General features: G+C 42.9%; 1 protein-coding gene across 1 annotated transcript in view; it reads left to right on the top strand.

Annotated features, from left to right (window-relative positions):
- HMGCLL1 (3-hydroxy-3-methylglutaryl-CoA lyase like 1) overlaps positions 1-17570 on the top strand; it is an 826606-nt gene that overhangs the window by 670971 nt on the left and 138065 nt on the right. The window contains exon 8 of the mRNA XM_086926446.1: positions 14724-14849. Within this exon, the coding sequence (XP_086782572.1) occupies positions 14724-14849 (126 nt within the window). The remainder of the gene's footprint in view (positions 1-14723; positions 14850-17570) is intronic.

Below are 17570 nucleotides of genomic sequence, written 5' to 3'. Positions count from 1 at the left end.
CCCCTTCTCTGTTATCATTTGGAAGTAGGTGCGAAGCCGAAACGCATCCTGTTCATTTTTACCCGGTAAATAAAATACTAAGGAGCAGATTTACAAGCCCCTTGCGCTACTTTTGCGTCATTTTTAACATGGGAAAAATGACGCAAAAGTGGCGCAAGGGGCTTGTAAATCTGCCCTTAAGTATTCACCTTCATTGGAGTGCGGTCTCTTCACTTGGTCGAGGAGTGGGGTTTTGAGTTACATATATAAATATGTTTAATATTATCAAATATCACTTGGTAGATGCTAAAATTATCCATGTCTTAATTGATTTACGACTGCTGAGTCACCTTTTATGAAGTCCTTGGAGATGCCAATGTGTTGTTTCTATCTTAAAAACAGAGTTATGAATGCAAAAGAGTTTGCAAAATGGGCCCAGATTTATAACCAAATTGTGTTGGGTTTGCGTTACAATTCGAATGCAAACCTAACGCAAAGTGTTCAGGTGGGATTTATTATTGAATGCAAAACATGATTTGCGTTGAATAGTTACCCAAAGTAACGCAAAGTTGGGCAATGTACTGCCTTGTGTTACTTTGTGTCAAGGGGGTGTTCCATTGGTGGTGTACGGGCTTTCTCAGGCAAATACAAACTGGTGTTGACAGTGAGAGAGCGCAATTTGAACGAAAAGTATACAGTAGCCATATTTAGACTTATATGTTATAAACGTAGGAATGAAACACACATCGTAATGTAAAGTTGGCAACTATAGCACAAAGGCCAACGAATGTGATAACATGTTATAGGAAATGTAAATGTATTCACACGTTAAAATGCATTAAGTTTAGAAACCCCGTATACATGAAGGGCAAATGTATAGAAATATGTATAAGTGCTTATGAAATGTAGAGCGTGCACAGTAGAATTCGTGTACGTGTGTAATATAAAATGTGTAACTTTACATTGAGAGAAGCGGCGAGGAAATAACGTGGAAAGACGTAAACGTGGATAAATGTATAAGAGAACTTACATAAAGATGTCAAGGAAAATGCATAAGTTATGTTCTATGTAGTCGTATTTTATATAAGTATATGTCTAATGTAGAATGTGTTTAAGTATAACTAGGGCCTTTTTGTTAAAGTACGAATATATGAAAGTAGGCCAAGGGTTATACCGTCAAGAGAGTTTCTATAGGAATGTTGGAAGAGCTTGGGTCATTTGTGTTTCTAACCTGACTGACCAAGAGTTCGAAGGAGCATAGTCACATGAAATGTAATTTAGTGGTCTTGTGAAGGTCGTAAATAGCTTGATGTGGACATGAGAGCCGAGAAGTCTAGCACTTGTTAGATTTAAGGTGACAATGCCGGACGGAACTTGTTGTTCGAACGTGAGGAGAGGTATACGTTGAAGTGGACTATGTTTTGACAAGACCATTCACATGATCTAGAAGGTTAAGAAGTGTACAGATAAGTTAAGGCCTTGTCCAAGTTCCTATGACACTTGAGCCGAGAGAATCAATAAATGTCGACGATGAAATGATGAAGATGGCATCCAAAGGAGAAGGGTCAACTTAACGGACGACGCGAAGAATGGACCAATGGAAGAAGCAAGAAGTTGACATCATCGGGGGAAGTCCGTGGTGGGCGTCAAGGGGCGTTCCACTCACACGATGATTGTGTATTTTAGGTACAGCACCCCGGGGAGGAGGTAGCAATTGGCAAGCAGGAAGGGGCAATCAGAGAAGGGCGAATTGCTCAGAGCAAGGGCGAGGGTAGATGCCTTGAGCAGATGCGCTAAGACATCAGAGCGCAAGGGAGCAGTAGGCCGAGGACCCTTAGAGAGAAGATGGGTAGGCAGATAGGGTACTGCTTCTGAAACTTAAGCTTTCCTTTAGAGGCTAAAGAGAGTTTGAACTTCTTTGGGAGTCAAACTGCTGACACCTTTTTAGGGAAGAATTTGGCGAAGTAGGGTTGTCACATAGCATAGAGTAGGGACAGATTAACTTGATGATTGTTTTTATCTTACTGCAGATGACGCAGAAGGAACCACTGCACATCGAAGCTTAAGGAGACTGATATTTTAATTGATTTTGTATTGTATGCTTTGAGATTTTATCCCGAGTGGATTGTATCGTATCCAAATTGACTTTTATATAAACTCTTAAAACTTCATCAGTTGTAAGTGGTTCTTCAGAGTGGCGTCAGTTAATGGGGTTTGTCTAACCAAGGCGGGGGTGGTCCTTTCCTCAATGACAGATAAGAGCGGTCCAAAACAGACGAATGGGATTCTTTATTAAATTTTATCATACTCATAAATTGATATCAAAATCCCGTTCCCCGCAGTTGGTAGCAGAGTATGATGGTTATCTTCTTGAGGAAGACGACCTAGGCCAGGTTAGTTTACCCCAAGGTCCCTAGTCATCGTCGACCAGAAGAAGAATCGCAGCCGAAGACGGTGCTGATGGTGCGTCGAGAGAAAAGCAGCAGAATCGGTCGAGAGTGAGTATAAGGGTCATGCGTTGTAAGATTGCGGTGTTTTATGTTGTTCCTGTGTTGTAATGTCAAGCGGAGTTGAATGCCTGTAGTGTGAGTGAGGGAAAGTTGTGAGCGCGCGCAACTGGATGAAATCTTATGTCCAGAGGACTTAAGTGGTTCGGGTGTATCGAACACCTAGAGTAATTTGTCTACCATTGAAAGGGGGTCATGAGGTACCATTGATTTCCCGACAGACCGATGATAGGGGGAGCGTATGTGTGAGTGAATGAGTAGCGGACGCTGGTCGTACGTCTACTGTGCGTAAGTAACCTATCAGTTGAGGCAAGTGTCCGACCGTAAGAGGAAGGACGCTGTGCCAGTTGAGGTATCAATTACAGTTAGACTGTGGCCGTACAGTCAGAGAAAAGTGATCGCTTGGACGGAAGTAGTCATTTTTCAATGTATGAATGAAAACGCATGTGAAATCGTGAAACGAGTTGAGAGACGAGGGAAGCTGCTGAAGAAGATACAAGTGACGTCAGCGTAGAACCGTGCTGGGATAGGCTGATTAGCAAGAGTCGCACAGGGACTGGTGGTTGTTATCAAGCAAAATGAAGTGTTTTAAGGGTTTAGGGAAAATCTTTAAAAAGAAAAGGAGAAATTTATATGCGGGAGAAGAAGCTCCACCAGAAGGCACACCAGCATATCATATGGCAGTAAATGTAGGCTTACATTCAATACTGTGGATTTCTGAGTGGCATAGGCTAACTGAAGGGCAAAAAGAGCTGGCGTTTCCAAGATTCGGAACGTTTAAATTAGAAGTTTTGAACCAACTGAAGGCGACGATGCTTTCAATGAGACCTCTACCGAGGCCAACACAATTTGAAGCTCTTGGTGTGTGGTTTAGAACAGCACACGAAAGGGGCGTAAAGAGGCGACAAGAAAGAGTGAGAAGATCGGTAAAGGCAGTGCAGGATGCTAAATGGGACGATGAAGCTAAGAAATGGAGGGTGCAAAAGATAGAAGCGGACAAATTGTTCACCATGATAGAGGCTACGGGAGAAAGAAAACCTCTAGAACAGGAAGATGAGGAAAGTGAGTCAGAGGAGGATCTAATAGACAGGTTGTTAACAGATAAACCACCTCCATATAGCGGTGAACTTGCGAGTCCCATATTACCGCAAGTAGACGGAACTAGGTGGGGAGAGTATAAGTCGATCCCGGTATCAGAATGGGACGCTACTAAGACCGTAGAGATACCCCAAACTAGTCCGGAACAGAGAGTAGTGGGAAGACTTGTGGTCCAGAACGTGCCAGAGACGCAATGCGCTAGGTCATACCAGATGCCGGACGCTTTACAGGTTCCGGTCACCATAGGTCCTATTGTGTCAATCTATAACCCGGGAGGGGTCCAGCAGGATGAACAGGCACGGTGGGATAATGAAAGGGCAGAGGAGGACAATAGGAATGCCACAATGAATTCCCACAGGCAGATACGAGCACCAATAAGTCGGAGTACCCCATTTGATTCCGCAACGGGTCCCAGAGTAGAACAGCGAGGTCGAAGAGGGTCAATGGATTTGAGGGGTCCTAAACCGAAAACCTATAAGGAATTAAGGGAATACCTGAGAGAATGGGACGCTGCCGAAGAAGCTCGGAATAAAAGTTTAGAAACAGGATCCGAGTGGAGAGAGCAGGATAACAGGATTCTCTCTCATTGTGGAGCGGGTGAAAGCAGCCCCGAGTGGGAGAGAGGAAGTCAAGAAAGCAGAAGAGACATTTGTCCTACTGATAACAGCAATAGGCTAATATGCGAAGATAGAAGTACAGGGTGTGGCGAAGTGCCTCGCGTCACCTTCAGTGAAGGGTAACGTAGGACACAGGAGTACCGGAATACCTTCAGGTGCACACACCATGCCCCAGGTGAGAATGAAAGACATTGGAGTCACGGAAATATGGATAGTCGCGAAGCGTCTCGACATACATCCGGAGATAGTGGTCAGAGTCACGAAAACATAGGAAGTCGAGAAACGTCTCGCCACTCATCCGGTGATCACGAAAGAGATCACGGGAACATGGAGGGCCGTGACGGACCCTATCGTTTATTAAGTGACACCAGACAACAAGCAAGTTATAATGGGATAGAATCGAACGGTGGATCCTATCTCACATCTGGAGAAACCGAGCTTAGAAATCGGAATGCAGGGTTGGAGGATAGAGCATTATTCCACCATACCCCACGTGAAGATGGAAAGGCTTGGGATCTCGAGGGGTGGGAACGAAGAGAAGGAAGCAGAGCTCCTCATAACTCACCTGTGCTCAGGCGTAGGGCGCATAGTGGAGGTGAGAGGGATATGAGAGAAGAACACAGAACTGAGATGCTGAAAGCGGAAATAAAAGCAAAACGACTTGACATAACAAGTTTGAAGGCAGATTTGGATGAATTGATCGACGGTACAGTGTCATTAGAGAGATTAGCCTCGTATACACCAGATGAGATACTGTTCCTATCCAAAGATATTACTCGAAGAGCGAGGTCAGCTCATGAGAACTTATCTAATTTGGCAAACAGGTACATGGTAGACCTGTCACGAACTAGGGCTTTACAGAGCAACCATAGGCTAACATGCACGGATCAGGATTTGGATGACCGTAGAACAATCGCGCTGAAGGTTCACATAAGGGAATTGATCATAAGTATCAGGATATGGAGAGATCTGGATAGATGGGAAGAAAGATGGTCCAAGAAGGGCTCCGTTAGACGGAGTGTGCTTGAGAAGTCCCAGGACGCAGACTTGATGAGAATGGAAGCCTTCCCTTTGCGAGAGGTCGCGAATGGAAGCTACGTCCATGTGCCCTGGACTAGGGGGGATTTAGCGGCATTCACCAATTCCTTCCCAAAGCTTAGAGATAATCCTGTTGAGTGGTATAAGCAGGTAGAAAGATTCGTGAAAATCTCAAAGGTACTGTGGGTTGATTTGAACACACTGTTCGACATCGTAGTACCCGGAGACTTATGGACAGCGTGCAAGCTTAGTGTTGACTGGCCCACTTGCGAGCCAACGAGAGAAGCCAGGACGAATGGTCCATCTCATAGAGTCATGGAAAAGTACGAGAGGGTAATAACGTGGCTAAAAGAGAAAGTGCCGGTACAAGACATAGACTGGGTAAAGATAGATCGGACTACCCAAGAGCCGAAAGAGACAGTGCATGAGTTTTACGAGAGGTTGCTGAAAGCATTCAAGCAGTACAGCGGGTTAGATGTGATGGATCCCAAGGACATAGGACAGTTTGTTTCAAAGTTTGTCTTAGGATTAAGACCAGAAATATGCCTAATGATCCAACAGCATCTGATCTGTTGGCAGAACAAACCTTTAGACGAGATTCTGAGGTATGCAAGGTATTGTAGTGACGAGATAGACTCGAAGGCAAGGAAGCTTAAAGAAAAGCTAATGTTAGTGCAAATGCAAGCTGCTGGAAAGGATAAACAGCGACAGCAGGGAACAGGGACGCAGGCAAAGAAACAGACTAATCAGAGCAGAGATGAGGAAGAAAGACCGAGACCGAGAATGGATATCGAGACGCTGAAAAAGAAGACGAGATGCCATCAGTGTAACGAGGTGGGACACTGGCGACGCGAGTGTCCTTACAACGTTGAGGCAGGGGAATTAGAGCAGGAGGAGGAAGAGGTTCAGAACAACGTGGTTAAGGGAGCCACAGTCCCGAAGGGCAAGTTTGTCAAAGGGGGGACTCAGACTCCTCGAGCCCCGTTTCCTCAACCACCCCGCATCACGAACGGAGGAAAAACCTACCGACAGATGCCATTGTTTGTAGGGGGAGAGGGATGTTACTACGTTGATCCTCTTACAGGGCAGCGGGCTAGTAGGGACGAAGACTGTACTCTAGGAGCCGCCTTGGAAGTAGATCAGAGAGGACCATACGTAGAGGCTGAAATAGCGGGATGTCCTACAACCTTTTTGGTGGATACAGGGGCCACTCGATCTACGTTGAGATCTGCGGTAGTCCCGGGTCTGCCAATGTCAGGAGAAACGGTACAGGTGGTAGGAGTTGCAAACAAAAGAATGACAAATCCCTTGACCGAACCAGTGTCGGTGAGGATAGGGAATTACAGTGACGAACATCAGTTCGTGATCTGTGATTCTAGTCCTGTGTGCTTATTAGGGAGAGATTTGCTGTGCAAACTGAATTGCACGATACATTGCACACCAGAAGGAGTAGAAGTGCAGACCAATGATGAGGATGCTGATTTTAAAGTTGTAAACTCAAGGGAATGCGTGGAACTTTATCCTACCTTAACAGTGGAGGAGCTTCCACCGGACTTGAGGGAGAAAGTCTCAGCTGAGGTGTGGGATTTTACTGGAGAAGAAATAGGCTTGATCAAAGGAGTGGAACCAGTAAAGATCTTGGTAAGACCCCATGCTGAGTATCCAAGAACACCACAGTATAAGCTAACACCGGAGACGATCGCAGGAATAAAGCCCGTGATCGAATCCATGATTAAGCAGGGAATACTGAAGGAGATCGTGGGAAGTCCATGTAACTCCCCGATCATGGGTTTGCAGAAACCTAGTGGAAAATACAGAATAGTACAGGATCTTCGGAAGATTAATAACATTGTTGTCTCATGTTGTCCAGTGGTACCGAATCCATCAGTGATATTGTTTCAGATACCGTTTCAAGCTGAATGGTTCACAGTGATAGATTTGTGTCAGGCTTTCTTTTCGATACCGTTAGATGAAGAGAGCCAATATCTTTTCGCTTTCAAACTGGAAGATCGCGTTTTAACATGGTGTCGTATCCCTCAGGGGTATACAGAGAGCCCATCGATCTTTAACCAGTTATTGAAACGAAATCTTGAGAGTCTAGTACTGCCCAAGAATTCAGTTCTGGTCCAGTACATAGACGACCTCCTTGTTGCGTCAGAAACTGAGGAAGCTTGCAAGGAAGACACCATCACCTTGTTAAATCACTTGGCTGAGAACGGACACAAGGTGTCTCCAAGTAAGTTGCAATATTGTAAGACTGAGGTGCAATACTTGGGCCATAGGATTGAGAAGGGAAAGCGGAAGGTGTCTCCAGACAGAATAGAGGCGATTATGAAAATGAACGCGCCTACAACACAAAGAGAAGTCAGGATGTTTCTAGGCATGGTTGGTTATTGTCGACAGTGGATAGCAAACTTTTCACTGAAGGCCAAACCGTTATTACAACTGACGCACAAAGGAGTAAGTGATCCGGTACCATGGGACAAAGATTGTTTGATGGCATTTTTGCAGCTGAGGGAGGACCTATGTCGCGCCCCGGCTCTAGGAATGCCGGATTATAAGAAACCTTTTTTGCTTTACTGCTGCGAGAGAGAGGGATGCGCTTTAGCGGTATTAGCACAGGTCCATGGAGATGCGCGCAGGCCAGTGGCGTACTTTTCGGCTACATTAGATCCAGTAGCCGCAGCGTTGCCCGGATGTCTCAAATCCGTAGCTGCAACGGGTGTCAGCATTGAACGATCTGAGAGCGTAGTCATGGGTCATCCGTTAGAAGTGTATGTACCACATTCTGTAGAACTGTTAATGACAAGGACGAAGACTCAGCATCTGACGAATAGCAGGCTCACACGCTACGAGCAGGTCATATTGGCTGCCGAGAATGTGACCCTAAAGAGATGCTCTGTCTTGAATCCTGCAACCTTGATGCCACTTCCGAACGAAGTGGAAGATGAAAACTGTACAGAACATGACTGCCTCGGTGTGACTGAACTATGTACCAAACCGAGACCTGATATCGTAGATGAGCCATTGACAGACCCAGACGAAATTTTCTTCGTTGATGGTTCATGCGTAAGAAACGATGTCGGTCAGCTGAGAGCAGCTTATGCAGTATGCACGATTACCAGAGTTATAGAAGCCGCTTGCCTGGAAGGAGTACACTCCGCACAGGTAGCTGAAATTGTGGCTTTGACTCGTGCTTGCTTAGCAGGCGAAAGACTTCGAGTCACTATATACACCGATAGTCAGTATGGATTTGGCGTAGTTCATGATTACGGGCAGTTGTGGTCTCAAAGAGGTTACATGACCTCCTCGGGTTCTCCGATTAGGAATGGAGAATTCGTGAAACTTCTGTTAGAGGCTTTGCAAAAACCAATGGCCATAGCTGTGGTCAAATGTGTAGCTCATACAAAGGATACGGATTTTGTATCATTAGGAAATAAATATGCCGATGAGGTAGCGCGTTACTGCGCAGAGCAGGGATATTCTCACACTGATGCAAAAGTGGGGGGGATCCAGGAAATGACTGAATTGACCATGTTATTAGATACCGTAGATACATGGGACGAATTGAGAGCAGTACAGGAAAATGCCCCAGATGATGAGAAAAAGGGCTGGGAAACAGCTGGGTGCGAGAAAAGTGAAATGAATTTCTGGGTGTCTGCCGACGGAAGGGCAGTACTACCAAATGAACTCATTAGTCCCATGGCAAGAAAATTGCATGGATCAGCTCACATAGGAAGAGATGCTATGGTGAGAGTATTCAGACAAACGTGGTTTAACCCTAAATTTAGAGTAGCGGCAGAAGCAGTGTGTCAGCGATGTACGATCTGTCAGCAACTAAATGTGGGTAAGAGAACACCAGTTACCTTGAGTCACATAGGAAGGTCTGGGGGGCCTTTCAATAGGATGCAGATTGACTTCATAGAAATGCCTCCATGCAACAGACTTAGATATGTACTAGTGATTGTTTGCATATTTTCTAGATGGGTTGAGGCTTACCCTACACGTAGATGCGATACACTTACAGTAGCAAAACTGTTACTTAGAGAGTTGATACCGAGGTTTGGGGTGCCATCCTCTTTGGAATCGGACAGAGGAACTCATTTCAATAGCGAAGTGGTGAAGATGCTGTGTTCAGCTTTAAACATCGATCAGAAGTTACACTGCAGCTATCGACCGGAAGCTTCAGGGATCGTAGAGCAAATTAACAGTACTATCAAGTCCAGACTGGCTAAAGTTTGTTCATCGACATCCCTGAGTTGGCCAGACGCACTTCCAGTGGTTCTTATGAGCATACGTAGCACACCTGATAGAAGAACAGGCCTCTCTCCACATGAAGTGCTAATGGGGAGAGCTATGAGGTTGCCATCGGTTCCGACTGCAGCGCTAGTGAACATCACAGACGATTTGATTTTGGACTACTGCAAGGGACTATCTGATGCCGTAAATTCTGTGTCCCTCCAGGTCCAGGCTGCAGAGGTTCCATCAATACAAGACTTGTGCCACGACCTGAGTCCAGGAGACTGGGTCCTGGTGAAGAAACACGTCAGGAAGAACTGCTTAGACGTGCGTTGGCGAGGACCGTTTCAAGTCATACTTGTAACGAATACTGCAGTAAAGTGTGGAGGGCTGCCAAACTGGATACATGCCTCACACACCAGAAGAGTACCAACACCTCCAGAAGACACGGCTCCTCTCTCGGATGAGAATCCGGCGGGAAGCGGAGAAGCCATAGAGGGGGAAAGCCAAGCTGTGGAGGTGAGCGAAGAAACTGAAACTGTGTTGGAACAGGGCGACGAAGGTCGGGACACTAGCAAGACCGAAGTCGTCTCAGGAGAAGACAGTAACTGGGAGACCGAATCAGAAACTGAACAAGTTGAGAGTGACCAGGAGACGGGTCCTGTAACAAAGAGCGGGAAGAGGGAAAGCAAAGAAGCTAGTTGGCCGGAGAGAAGGAAAAGGCCAACTTCGGAAAGGAAGGACGAAAGAACTCTTGCTCCTGTCGCTGAAGAGTCGGATCAGGAGGAAGAAACGGCAGATTCAGGAATTGAGAGTCCACGAAGATCAAGAAGGGTACGTGTGCCCTGCAGAAGGTACGCCACCCCAGAGTGGACTTATCTAGCAGATGTATTGGGGACAGAAATCTGGGAGAGTGAAGAGTGTGAAGGTAACCACTCTCGATCCAGTCGTGACAGTGGAGATATGGATGTTGGCGCCTGGGCTTGAGACTGAGGGGTTACTGACTTTCACACTTCCCCGACCCCCACGTTTGAGTAAAATTCAAGATTTAGTGTTAAAAAGACTACAATTTCCAACAGTTGGTCAGCAAATGACCGAAGAAGAAGAAAAAGTTATTCGTTTTGAACTGTTAATTATTGTTGTGAAAGCTGCAGGTCCGACGATTATTGTTGATGCATAAAAGACTTTTTGTACGTATGTTGTAAAGAAGAAGATAACCTAGCGCCGAGTGGAAAGAAGAATAAAATTAGGGATTACATTTAGAGGACGGAGAAGGGCTAGGGTTGTCTGCTGCTGAGAAGAGAAAAGACATTGTGGTGAAAAAGATACCTGTTGATAACAAGCACTTTAAAGACAGTGAAAACAAAAAGCAACTGAAGACTGGACAGAGAGAACTTTTGCTAAAGAAGCGAGGTACGCTGTTTTGATAACATGGAGAACGGCAACCTAAACAGAAAAGCTAGATGGATAGTAGGTACACTTATAGCAATAGTGATATTTCTCATAATCATAGTAGTAACGATATCTTACATGGCTGGACATGAAAACGATAAAAGAATAGCGAATGTAAAAATTGTAACGACTTTGAAACCTGCTCTTATGGGAAAGAAGGAGGAGAGCAATGTTGTACGTGAAAAGGCGTTACTTGCAGATGAAGCTCGTAGATTGCACATAGACGAGTCACAGGGAAACTTTAGGTCAAATGCGTATGCCAAGTTATTGTATGAATATATCGATGCCATGGAGGCCAAAGATTGCTACGTTTGTATGCAATTGCCGGCTTCTGTAGACGAAGGCATTAGGTATCATCATCTCCCATTGACTTATGGGATCACATGTAGTTTACTGCTTAGTATATTTTATGGTAGAGAAGGATTTGAGTACTACTTTTCGAATTATGATTCGGTACTGCCTGAAGTTCCGAATTATAAGCAAATGAATAAGTGGGACTACTACAAAAAGGAAGATAGACTAGCTAAATTCTTTCTTCCTTGGGATACGTTAGATACATCATATGCGCGTAGAAATAATCTGACTTGCAAAGTATCGGAAGTAGAAAAAAGGTTTATAGCACAAGTAGATGATCGATGCAGACGGCAGAAGATTCTAAAAATGTCAGGACAATGGAAAATAGACTGGACGGAAGAAGAGAAGGCACATAAAAAGAAAGGTAGTAATGGTCCAATAGCATTGGATAGAACGCAGAAAGGAAAGTTATGTTTAACTCGAAGCAAAACGTATTATGAGAGTGAATTTGTAGGTGAAGTTAGTTGTGAGCACTCTTTTAGGTTAGAGTACTACACAAAGGATTTTATGAAAGGGATGCAAGCTATTCCGAATGTGTATTTTGTATGTGGGAGAAATGCCTATGTAAAACTTCCAGATAATTGGTATGGTTCGTGTTATTTGGCAATTGTCTTCCCCAAAATATATCATGCAAAGGATTTGGCGATCATAGAAGGAAAGGCTTCGAGGAGAACGAAAAGAGAAGTAGGAGATGCAGAAGTAGTAGGAGATGTATTTGGAGCGATGTTTCCATTGTTAGGTTTGATTCTTAACGATGTTAAGATTAGAAGGTTAGCGACAGTCGTGGATAGATTGTCTGCCAGCACTGCAAGATCTTTAATGTTAGTAGAAGGGGAAATGCAGTCGATTAGAGCAATGGTATTACAAAACAGACTTGCTTTAGATGTAATATTAGCAAAGGAAGGCGGAGTTTGTAAGGCTTTGAAAGTTCAGGAATGTTGTACTTATATTCCTGATAATTCAAAACCACTTGAGAAAGTCATACAGAACATTACACAGATTCATCAAGAAATTGAAGATTTATCAAAAATAAATGTTTGGGAAAAAGTAGGAAATGGAGTAGGCAAGGTTGGAAGTTGGTTTGCTAATATAGGCAAGGGTATAGTCTGGTACATTTTAAAGCCTGTATTAATAGTAGTAATTTGCATAATTATATTATTAGGATTAGTAAAATTGTATAAATGGTATAGGTCGAACAAGTTACAAAGATCGATGAGAGACCAAGAAAGGAGACTAGCTGTTTTACAAGATCAACAATATAAAAGTCTGAGAACGCTTGAATCGATAAAAAGAGGAACAGATGTAACTAGTTCAGTATAAACTATGTATTCAAATTGCTTTTAGTGATGACTCCTAAAAGTCATCAAAGGGGGGAACTGAGAGAGCGCAATTTGAACGAAAAGTATACAGTAGCCATATTTAGACTTATATGTTATAAACGTAGGAATGAAACACACATCGTAATGTAAAGTTGGCAACTATAGCACAAAGGCCAACGAATGTGATAACATGTTATAGGAAATGTAAATGTATTCACACGTTAAAATGCATTAAGTTTAGAAACCCCGTATACATGAAGGGCAAATGTATAGAAATATGTATAAGTGCTTATGAAATGTAGAGCGTGCACAGTAGAATTCGTGTACGTGTGTAATATAAAATGTGTAACTTTACATTGAGAGAAGCGGCGAGGAAATAACGTGGAAAGACGTAAACGTGGATAAATGTATAAGAGAACTTACATAAAGATGTCAAGGAAAATGCATAAGTTATGTTCTATGTAGTCGTATTTTATATAAGTATATGTCTAATGTAGAATGTGTTTAAGTATAACTAGGGCCTTTTTGTTAAAGTACGAATATATGAAAGTAGGCCAAGGGTTATACCGTCAAGAGAGTTTCTATAGGAATGTTGGAAGAGCTTGGGTCATTTGTGTTTCTAACCTGACTGACCAAGAGTTCGAAGGAGCATAGTCACATGAAATGTAATTTAGTGGTCTTGTGAAGGTCGTAAATAGCTTGATGTGGACATGAGAGCCGAGAAGTCTAGCACTTGTTAGATTTAAGGTGACAATGCCGGACGGAACTTGTTGTTCGAACGTGAGGAGAGGTATACGTTGAAGTGGACTATGTTTTGACAAGACCATTCACATGATCTAGAAGGTTAAGAAGTGTACAGATAAGTTAAGGCCTTGTCCAAGTTCCTATGACACTTGAGCCGAGAGAATCAATAAATGTCGACGATGAAATGATGAAGATGACATCCAAAGGAGAAGGGTCAACTTAACGGACGATGCGAAGAATGGACCAATGGAAGAAGCAAGAAGTTGACATCATCGGGGGAAGTCCGTGGTGGGCGTCAAGGGGCGTTCCACTCACACGATGATTGTGTATTTTAGGGACAGCACCCCGGGGAGGAGGTAGCAATTGGCAAGCAGGAAGGGGCAATCAGAGAAGGGCGAATTGCTCAGAGCAAGGGCGAGGGTAGATGCCTTGAGCAGATGCGCTAAGACATCAGAGCGCAAGGGAGCAGTAGGCCGAGGACCCTTAGAGAGAAGATGGGTAGGCAGATAGGGTACTGCTTCTGAAACTTAAGCTTTCCTTTAGAGGCTAAAGAGAGTTTGAACTTCTTTGGGAGTCAAACTGCTGACACCTTTTTAGGGAAGAATTTGGCGAAGTAGGGTTGTCACATAGCATAGAGTAGGGACAGATTAACTTGATGATTGTTTTTATCTTACTGCAGATGACGCAGAAGGAACCACTGCACATCGAAGCTTAAGGAGACTGATATTTTAATTGATTTTGTATTGTATGCTTTGAGATTTTATCCCGAGTGGATTGTATCGTATCCAAATTGACTTTTATATAAACTCTTAAAACTTCATCAGTTGTAAGTGGTTCTTCAGAGTGGCGTCAGTTAATGGGGTTTGTCTAACCAAGGCGGGGGTGGTCCTTTCCTCAATGACAGATAAGAGCGGTCCAAAACAGACGAATGGGATTCTTTATTAAATTTTATCATACTCATAAATTGATATCAAAATCCCGTTCCCCGCAACAGAAATCCCTATCTTGAAGGAGTTGAAGATAGGGGTTAGAACCAAAATCCTACCGGTCCGTTATTTACCGAGACCACTCTCGTTTTCTTGTAGATATTCCCTAAAACTGAGCATGTGGAAGATGTATTTTTAAGATCATGATTATCATGCCCTATATTTTCTTGATCCTCATTGGTTCATGGTTTTTTCAGGACCACAATGTGCAGCTTGGTAACGATCTGTATAAAAATATCATCGAAGTCGTCAGGAAATGACATAGCGACTTTAAAAAATAGAAATACTCAATATTATCTAAAAATACAATGAAGCACTTCAATACGATGTTTCTTTCTAGGCATATTAATGATGGATTTGACGTTGTTGTTTTCTATGTTTTCTCTCCAGATGGGAGTCTGTGTTGTGGATTCTGCTGTCGCCGGACTTGGCGGTTGTCCATACGCTAAAGGTTCCTCCGGAAACGTAGCCACTGAGGATGTCATTTACATGCTACATGGACTTGGAATTCAAACAGTAAGTTGATAGTTCTATGCAGCCAGCAGAGGGCACTCAAGTACTACTTTTTAAAATAATAGCTTTCGTTTTCCAACTCGTTTCCTTAAGATGTACGCAAGTGAAATAAATTACTATGATAAATCAAATACAAAATAAAGCATATGTGTTCCAAATAAAACTAAATGAAACCACAATTTTTTAAATCTTCAAACTTTTACAGAGACTCCATACAACTTAAATATATTTTATAAACTTTATATACTTGGGGCATATTTTCAGACTTTTGCGCTGGTATTTTTTTGTTGTTGCGATTTTCTTTCCAAAGCAGCGCCAAGCACTGCTTGGCGTTACTTTGCGTCGAGGGGGCGTTTTGACGCAATACCATACTTACAAAAATGTGTACGCATGGTTGTACGTCAAAAGTTAACGCCCCATTCTGCAGCACGTATGCAAAGTTGGAAAAGCTTTGAATCTGTGCATTGCATAGTGTTTTGTACAGGAAGGGATTCCCTTCCTGTACAAAACCTATGCTACACTCATGCACACAACACAGACTGTTGTTACGTCTTTCTGCTTTCTGTGCATCATATGGCTGTGCCCTTTCCTATCCCCTAATCTTGTAGTGCTGCATGTCACAAGGAATAAAAATAAACAGAACCGCACCTTTTGGGGTATAAAAACAGGGCACAGACCTTGGAAGCACATAAAAAGGCATAATGTACATTTAACATGCACCAAGTGAGTCTAAAGCCAAATAAAACCACAGTGTTTGAAACGATGCAGACTAGCATATAGCCTTGATGACGAATATTACTCTTAAAGCTACCATCAATATATTGATTCTGATTGTATATAGTGGTTGTGTGATAATATGAAAAGTACCTCACGCAATATTTATCACATTAAACAGGATAAAGGTAACATGGAGAATAAGGATTGTCAAATCCAATAGATCTAGCTTAATGTGCCACTGCATGCAAACATAAGCATATACAAATGCATTCAGGCTATTTATGTTACCTTTTTGCAGACTTCCTCCTTTTGCATGCCCTGTGTCTGTGTCCTATTTTATATTCTTCAAGCTAGTGGTGACGCATGCTATTGTACTGCAAACCTGAGAACAAATAAATAACAACATCACCTTAAGCTTGGGGAAAGGAAAATAAGGAGCAGGCATAAGAGGAACAGAAAAAGACAGGCTGCAAGAAGGGAGGCAAGAAGTCTGTACTCACGTCTTTGCATCTGTGAGCACATTAAAGCTAGACTTATCGGCATTTCCAGTGCTTGTTGTAAGCACGCTTAGGTTTTAACATTTCCTTCCCTAGTTCATCATGGGAAGAGAACATTCATTTCAGTTGCTTGAAAGGATTTAATACATGTTGTGAACTAATCCAATTTGATAAGACTATCGATTTTTTTTTGTCACTTATCTTTATGAAATTCAGGTCCAGGGTGGGTAAGCTGTAATGTTGTACCAGGTAGGTTACTGTCAGACAGTAAGGATTTAAGGGTGGGTACGTGTCTTTGTCTGTTTTCCTAAGGCGGTTGAAAGGTCTCAGGATATCCTGATCACAAAAGTAGGGGAATTAGTCAGTGCTATTTTCAAGAAAAGCAACGAGACAACGTAAACAAGCTCATAATTTTTTTTTATAAAAATGATTGTTGCTGCCTGTTGGCTTTAGTGTTTCATTTGTCATTCTAGTAAAATGCACACTTTTTTTAAACACTTTATTTATCATTTTTAACATGTGTATGACTTACACCAGTACATCAGTCTACGTTACTTCAATATCCAAGATATCGTCAAAAAGGCCAATCTGTGTGTACAGCAACCCTACAACTGGTATTGCATTCACAAACTCCATCAAGCAGTGCAGTGTCCATTTTGTTTTTCTTGTGACGCCAGTTAGGAACTCCCACAACAAACCATCTGCCCTCTCCCCCCACTCCTGTGCCTATAATCCTTCCCGAGTCGTCATCACTGTACACCGCACTCATTGGCTACTTTCATCTGACGCCCTGTTACTCAATTAGGGCCAGATGTAGGTAAATCAGAAATACCGATTTCTTAATAGCGAATTTTACCAATTCAATATTAAGAAATCGGTATGTCCTATGTAGGTAAAGATTCAGTAAAAAAATACTGAATCCTTAATATTCCTTGTTACCGAATTGGTAATTGAGATTTGGTAATAAGGAATACCTACCCATTCATTTCTATGGGCTTGGAGGGCCATAGGAATGAATGTGAAGACTTTCAGTATTAGTGATTCCGAATTACCGAATCGGTAATACCGGGAGGTATATCAAGGTTGCCAAAAGACACCCTGTTACACCCCTGAAATGTGCATGTGTGCACATGTGGCACACATCTATGCCCTAAGGGCATGGATGTGTGTGTGCCACATGGCACTTTAAAAAAAGCAAAAAAGTGTTTTTTTAAGGGAAATCGGTAATTACCACCAACTTGAAGTTGATGGTAATTACCGATTTCTTAAGGCTCAAAAGCACTCTTTAATGTGCTTCCTACATTGCATTTAAGGAATCGGTATTACCGATTGCTTAAATGCAAGAGCAATAAGGAATCGGTATTAAGGAATCAGTATTGACCGATTCCTTATTTATAGATTCCTTACCTACATCAGGAATGGCTATATACTGGTCAGTAACGCTGAAATTTACTGAATTTCGGCGTTACCGACTGGTATTTAGCCACCTACATCTGGCCCTAACTGTTTG

Source organism: Lissotriton vulgaris, chromosome 6, assembly GCF_964263255.1.
Source record: "Lissotriton vulgaris chromosome 6, aLisVul1.2, whole genome shotgun sequence".
NCBI classification, from domain to species: Eukaryota; Metazoa; Chordata; class Amphibia; order Caudata; family Salamandridae; genus Lissotriton; species Lissotriton vulgaris.
This window is presented reverse-complemented; position numbering and strand designations above follow the sequence as displayed.